The 656-nt window shown below is 68.3% G+C and overlaps 1 protein-coding gene across 1 annotated transcript in view; it reads left to right on the top strand.

Moving 5' to 3' along the window:
* Nucleotides 1–3: 3 nt before the first annotated feature.
* BMP6 (bone morphogenetic protein 6) overlaps nt 4–656 on the top strand; it is a gene marked incomplete at its 5' end in the record, with an annotated part of 162,975 nt that continues 162,322 nt past the window's right edge. The window contains one exon of the mRNA XM_019518636.1: nt 4–187. Coding sequence (XP_019374181.1) covers nt 4–187 — 184 coding nt within the window. The remainder of the gene's footprint in view (nt 188–656) is intronic.

The following is a 656-nucleotide window of genomic DNA, read 5'->3' on the forward strand; positions in this document are numbered from 1 at the left end:
TCGGCGCCGCGCTTCATGCTGGACCTGTACCATGCCCTGGGCGGCGAGGAGGGGCCGGGAGCCGCGCCCAGCCTGCAGCGAGGGACCCTGCTGGCTCCGCCGCGCCCCGCTGCCTCGGCCCTGGCCAGCGCGCACGACAGCGCCTTCCTCAGCGACGCCGACATGGTCATGAGCTTCGTCAACCTGGGTAGGTGCGAGGTGGGCGCGGGACCCCGCAGGAGGAGGCGCCTGCCTCGCGACCCGGCGGGGGCTGCACCCCACAGGGCATCCCCTCTAGGCTGAGGGGGGCGATGATCTCCTGTGATCCCCTCTTTTGTCCCTGCAGCACCCCCTCGGAGCATCTCTAGGTGGTGGGAGGTGATGACCTCCTCTGATCCCCTCCTTGGCTCCTGCAGCCCCCCAGGGCATCCTATCTAGGGTGAGGGGGGTGATGGTCTCCTCTGATTTCCCCCCCTCCCTTTACCCTGCCAGCCACCCTCCCGGCACATCACCTCTAGGCTGGGTCTAGGATGATGATCTCCTCTGATCTCCCTCTTCTCCCCTCCCCTTACCCCTGCAGTGCCCCCCAGGGCACCTCCTCTAGGTTGAGGGGGGTGATGATCCTCAGCGCATCCCCTCTACGCTGGGTCCCAGGTGGTGATCTCCCCCCCCCCCCC

Source organism: Gavialis gangeticus, unplaced genomic scaffold, assembly GCF_001723915.1.
Source record: "Gavialis gangeticus isolate Ggan-Ray unplaced genomic scaffold, GavGan_comp1, whole genome shotgun sequence".
Lineage (NCBI taxonomy): Eukaryota > Metazoa > Chordata > Crocodylia > Gavialidae > Gavialis > Gavialis gangeticus.